Below are 5939 nucleotides of genomic sequence, written 5' to 3'. Positions count from 1 at the left end.
GATTATGATAATGAGAAACAAGTTTGTTATAATTTTAATCTAAATCATTCTTGATCATAGGATTATTGTAAATACGATATCAATAATCCGGATAGATTAGTATACATGTGATAGTATTTATTGGATAAATATTAATAGGTCTCATTTATTAATTTGCATATATAGATGAGTCACATGTTAATGTGACCATTGAACTGAATCAATTGAAATTTTCTAATGGTTAAAATTTACCATAAACTGTCAATAGAAAATTCTCAAGAGGTATAATAGCTTTCTTTAACCAAAGATTGTCATAGTAATTAACAGGTTATTTGTTGTATTTTGATTCTGGACACCTAATGCTTTAGAGCACTTATTGAATGGATATTAGATATGATTAAATACCTGTAGAATTAATGATTAAACAAGAAGGAATCCATCAACTCTTGGTAATGAGTTTAAGTTCTATGAATAAAATTATATCCTGGCCAAGAAAATTAAATGAAAGAAGAAATGAGTTTCTTAAGTCATTATGAGTTAACTCAAAAGGGTTTGACAGTAATATCATACTCTAGAGTTAACCCAGAGCTGTAAAAATGGAAGAAATTATTACACTACTCTTCCAGTGGTCCTTGAGAGTAAAGTGTTACTTCATGTTATCCAGACGTTAAGGAGTGTTGTTAGACACCTACCTTGATTAGTATATTAATTTGATTAATATATTATCGGCTTAGTATTGAACCTACAAGGTCACACACAAACAAGTGTTCTGATCTCTGTTAAAGAAATTATTTTAATATTTGATGATTAATTAAATTAAAAAATTTAATATGATCAAATGATTAATTGATTTCAAAAATTTGATATCCTTAGCATGCTATAAAGAGAGTCTTAGGTTGCATGTTGAAAAAAATCTCAATATCAATTCTCTATCCTTATTTTTTCACTTGTCAAAGTTGTTGACGAATACAGGTCAGTCTGTGTGTGGATACACGTAGAGTCTTCACACAATTAAAGAATTTCTATGCTTTAAGAGCTTATCAATAGGTATACTTTTAATATGTCATCTGTTTATAATATAATTTAAATACAAAAATAGCTAGATCATTTTATTCTGCAATGTGTGTTTTTGAATACTTTTTTCTTACAGATTTGACAATCATGTACATAAATCACAGTCTCAATAGCATGTGACATAAAGCTTTTAACTTTTTTCTCTTTTTTGTAATGTGTGGTAGAAGTTGAGAGGGATCTAAATTGTTTCATGTCAAGGATTCTAATTTTTTTGCTTTTCTGCTTAACACAGGAGCTCAAATAGCAATTTCACTAATTATGTATGTTCAAATAACTGATATATCTCACATTGGAAGGTGACGCCTTAACATTTTCTTGCTTGCATTTTCTACCTTGCATCTAAAATTGTGATGGAAAGTTCATTAACTGAGTGCAGTTTTTGGTTTGCTGATGAAGAATTTGCATCAGATGTAACATCTATTTCAGTATAAAAGCCTGGAACCTTTGGCTTTGGCAATGATGTATCACTATTCAGCATTAAAACCACTGATGACATGTCTGGCCTATCTTCTGGTCTTTGTTGCACACACAATAGGCCTACCTGTATGCATCGTATTACTTCAAAGGGCGCACATTGTTCTCCTAACAATTCATCAAGTAGTTCCAGCACCCTCTCTTCAGTCCATAATCTCCATGCCTAATATAGTGAGAATTAAATTATTACAAGTGAAATCACTCAATTATTCTAATTAGCTACATAATCAGATCAGTGTGCTTACATGTCCAAGAAGATTATTGTAGTGCTCTGGGTCTGAAAATTCTCGGTTTTTCTTCCCACTTACAATCTCTAGTACTATCACACCATAACTAAAGACATCTGATTTCAGGGAGAAATGCCCTCGTGCAGCATACTCGGGAGGTATGTAACCACTGAAAATAAAATTTTCAAAGGAAAAAATTAAAACTTGACAGCACAATATGGAAGAATCATAATCATATAGAAACTAACTCACTATGTTCCAGCCACCCTATTTGTGTTTGCCTCAACTTGATCTCCTATAAATGATCGAGCCAAGCCAAAGTCTGATATTTTGGGATGCAAATTTGCATCTAGTAAAACATTGCTTGTTTTTAGATCTCTGTGAATAATCCTCAGCCTAGAGTCTTGATGAAGATATAGAAGTCCTCGAGCAATGCCATTAATAATGTTGAAACGCTTTGGCCAATCTAGGAACTTCCTTTTGGTTTCATCTAGTCAAATACACACATTTAGCACAGCAGTTGCAGTCTCCATAATTTCCTAAACTATAAATAAGAAATAAAAAGATTGTAAGATGTTTAGAATAAATCATAAGGGCTCAAACCAAAAACAAAGTAGTCCAAGCTGTGGTTGGGCATGAACTCATAAATCAACATTTTTTCATCTCCGTCAATGCAGCAACCAAGAAGCTTTACAAGATTACGGTGCTGAAGTTTGGAAATCAACGCCACTTCATTTTTGAACTCATCCAACCCTTGTTCAGACTTCTTTGAGAGCCTTTTCACAGCTAACTCTTTCCCGTCTATTAGTGTGCCCTGAAAAATAATCTTCTGCTATAGTTAGAAACTTTGAATATTCTTGAGGAAAATAGAAGTTCTAGATATAATTTTTCTTTATCACCTTGTATACTGGTCCAAATCCACCTTCTCCAAGCTTGTTTCTAGTTGAAAAGTTTTCAGTTGCATTAGCTAGGACTGACAAATCAAAAGTTGGCAAATCAATGTCTTCCTTCCTCAGTAGTCTATTTTGGTAATGTTTGTTGTAAATTTTTCTTGCAGTCCCTGATTGGTTAGAAAATAAAATTATACAAACATGGACAGGTAATATGCACTTTTTTGTGTGTGCTTAATTTCCTGGATTAGATGCTAAATTCTATCTTAAATTATACTTACCTTGATTTTTAATTATAAATATGCATACACATGAGATGATTAATCCGAAAATAGTCACACCAACAGTGATTCCTACTATCTTTCTCTTGACATTTCCATGGCCAGCATGATCTAAAAGAAACACAGTATGATCAGTCACCAACTCTAAAATAAACATCTCTATTGACTGAAGATGATAGGGAGAAAAATAAATAACCCACATTAATAATAACTTTCATTGCAGTTAGAAAAATCTTGCAAACCACATATATATCTTCGATTCAATAATTGTCTCCACTTGAGTATGCATTTCAATCATCAATAATAGAATGTTTGTTTAACACATCTTTGAATGTTCTCATGGCCTTACCCCAATCCACCCTTTTCTCTTGGAATAATGCAACATAGAACAAGAAATCAAACGAGAAAAGAGAGAAAAGAAACCAAAGGTAAAAATTAAAATCAAAATAAAAAAACTGATCGAGTACCTAATTCTGAAGCAGACACTCTGATATAAAAGTCTTGTCCCCATTCAGAGAAGCTCCTCAAGTCAACTAGATTATTAAGCCAAAGAAGACATCCGCTTCCTCCATCACGAACATCCAAATTTGCATATGCTGTACATGAACAGTTTTTAAGGCATGACTTGTGACATTCATCAAGGTTCATGGTTGCATTAAACCATGACGAAGAAGTATCTGGCAATTTCATGTGTGTGTACTTGAAGAAACCATCTGTATCATTGTTTTCGCAATTAGATTTATTCATTGGAACACAGCCATTGACCCAAATTGATATATTCCACTGATCAGGAGACTTAGGAACATAACCTCTCAGGCATTCACAAGTTGGATGGTTACCATCATAATTGCATAAAGAATTTGCACCACAAAATGCATAAGTCTCGCATTGATCTTGGTCGCCAATTGAGGCCACTTGCCGGGTTCTCAGTTGACTTGTCCAAAACAAACTCTGCCCTGTGCCTGAAGGACTCAGTTTATACAGAAAGAAGGCTGATTTATCGAGAAGCTCAAACTCATAATACACCTCTTTTTCATTGAACACAAATTTTGGTAATGTATCATGACTTGGAACCGGATTTGCAACTAGAGAGAAGCCATTAAATGGCCCTGCTCTAGATTTTATATCAGGTCCCTTAAACACAATTAGTTGAGGATAGCCTCTAAGATCCATTTTCAAAGCATATTCTCCCTCAGCAGGATCATCGTCGCTTGTCCAAGATGATACATATCTTTCTACACCAGTCTCTAAGTTCCATCCAATTTTCATTTCTGGCATGGATATATCACACGGATGATCAAAACTCTGCCACAATACACCGTTCTCGTTAGTTTGCTCCCCATTTTTCACTACAAAATTTCCCGAATCCAAGAGACGAGCAATTGGATCATTCTCTGTTTTGCTTGATATGTTGGATGATGACCAAATGGTGCTGTTTGTAGCATTGAGAAGCACAAGAATCCCATTTTCATTGAGTTTGAGAACTCCTGATTTATTGTCAAGAGGTGTATTTCGGTTAGCCACCCACACCACTGTGAAAGGGGATACATTTCTGAACCATATACCCAAGTATCGTCTTGCTGAATTTCCAGGGATGAAGAAACCAAGTTCAGTAATTCCACCTGCTGAAACCAAAGTCTCGCCGTCTCGAATGGATTGACTCACTGCTAAACTGTCTAGTGAAGTGGAAGTTGAGGTCATGTAGGAGAATAAGCAGAACCAAATAAATAACATTGTGATCAGCTAAATTTTTAGCCTTTCCCACTACTAGTACAAAGTTAAGGAAGATTAGTTTCTTCAGCGAGAGTAAGCGCTTATGCAGAGGAAGAGGATGATCATCACTTAAAATGAAAGGAACTCAACATGTTGATGTGAAAGTGGGGTGTCACAGGAAGCAGCAATGGAATGTTACAATGGTAGATGGTTCCTACGTGGATTAATACCAAGAAAACGCTCATTGGTGTCAGAGGAAGACCATTGACAGAGTTCATCGTAGAATTCCGGCATAAAATAAGCAAAATAGATGGAGTCAACGTGTGTATTCCAATCTACTGAATTCAATGCGTGGATGAGTGATTCACTATGGAATTTTAAGTAATTGATGATATCCCCAAGTAAGCCTCAACTCCAAATATTTAATGGCTTTTGAACTTTGCACCTTAGAAAATATCTTAAATTTTGGTATGAAAGAAATTTTAATGTTTGAATTTCATGAATAATACTCAGAATGCTGATGAAGGCAGTGAAGTTCTCAAGTAATACTCACAATAATGTTGAATTGTTCAACAACTTGCGTACTTCCATCCGGTTGTACAAGCTCAAAATTAAATATAAAAGCCAAATTCAAACATTCAATATGACTACATTCATAAATTATTTCTTTTTTTGTGAAATGAACAAGATTATGTTGAATCAGATTTCCTTTTACGTCAGTGGTGAGCCAACCTCGGTGAGTCAAAGGCTGACCGATTAGTAAGTAAGACCTGGCAAATTCAACAAAATTTTTAACTTTGAATGAGAGTGATATGTTAAGCCTTTTTTACTAATATATGTGGTCTTTTTGGAAAAATATGTGATATTTTTTCATTTAGCAATATTTTTTTATTAATGGACCTAATGTTCAAGTCTTGGTTGTTTTATCATTGGTTTAGTCCTGGGTGAGTCGCCTATTTTATAAATAATCTACGCTTGTTTTAGTTTTTTGTTTTCGTGCATGAATTTTTTTTTCATTTTTTGTCCTTTTTTTTCATTTTCTATCATTTCAATTTTATTTTTGTTCATTTATTATTCTTCTGATGTCATAATGAGTAGCATGATTGTTGGTGTGGCATGCAATGATCTCATCTTTCACTGATGTGGCATCGTGATAATGTCATCCTTGGCGTTTTATAACGGACCTTGACGATTGAGACCAAAATTAAAATGTTGGAAAAGGTTAAGGACTAAAATTAAAAAATAAATAATTAGAGATAAAAATGAAAAGGCCCTAAACTAAGGTCTAAATCATATTTAAT

The 5939-nt window shown here is 33.9% G+C and overlaps 1 protein-coding gene across 1 annotated transcript; it reads right to left on the bottom strand.

Annotated features, from left to right (window-relative positions):
* Nucleotides 1-1086: 1086 nt before the first annotated feature.
* On the bottom strand, nt 1087-5038 carry LOC100815430 (G-type lectin S-receptor-like serine/threonine-protein kinase At4g27290). Its single transcript, XM_006582140.4, has 7 exons — nt 3393-5038; nt 2926-3036; nt 2654-2814; nt 2358-2568; nt 2007-2244; nt 1773-1923; nt 1087-1690 (listed from the first exon to the last, which is right to left on the bottom strand). Exons 1-7 carry the CDS (start codon nt 4657-4659, stop codon nt 1382-1384), a joined length of 2448 nt encoding a protein of 815 aa, XP_006582203.1. The 5' UTR covers nt 4660-5038; the 3' UTR covers nt 1087-1381.
* Between the last annotated feature and the right edge of the window lie 901 nt (nt 5039-5939).

This window comes from Glycine max, chromosome 6 (assembly GCF_000004515.6).
Source record: "Glycine max cultivar Williams 82 chromosome 6, Glycine_max_v4.0, whole genome shotgun sequence".
NCBI lineage: Eukaryota > Viridiplantae > Streptophyta > Magnoliopsida > Fabales > Fabaceae > Glycine > Glycine max.
This window is presented reverse-complemented; position numbering and strand designations above follow the sequence as displayed.

Excerpts from the sequence above, each read along its gene's own strand:
- LOC100815430 (XM_006582140.4), bottom strand. The coding sequence starts at position 4,659 with ATGTTATTTATTTGGTTCTGCTTATTCTCCTACATGACCTCAACTTCC. Across the intron at positions 3,037-3,392 it reads AGTGTCTGCTTCAGAATTAG|ATCATGCTGGCCATGGAAAT; the intron begins GTACTCGATCAG and ends TGTTTCTTTTAG. Across the intron at positions 1,691-1,772 it reads ACAATAATCTTCTTGGACAT|GCATGGAGATTATGGACTGA; the intron begins GTAAGCACACTG and ends TCACTATATTAG.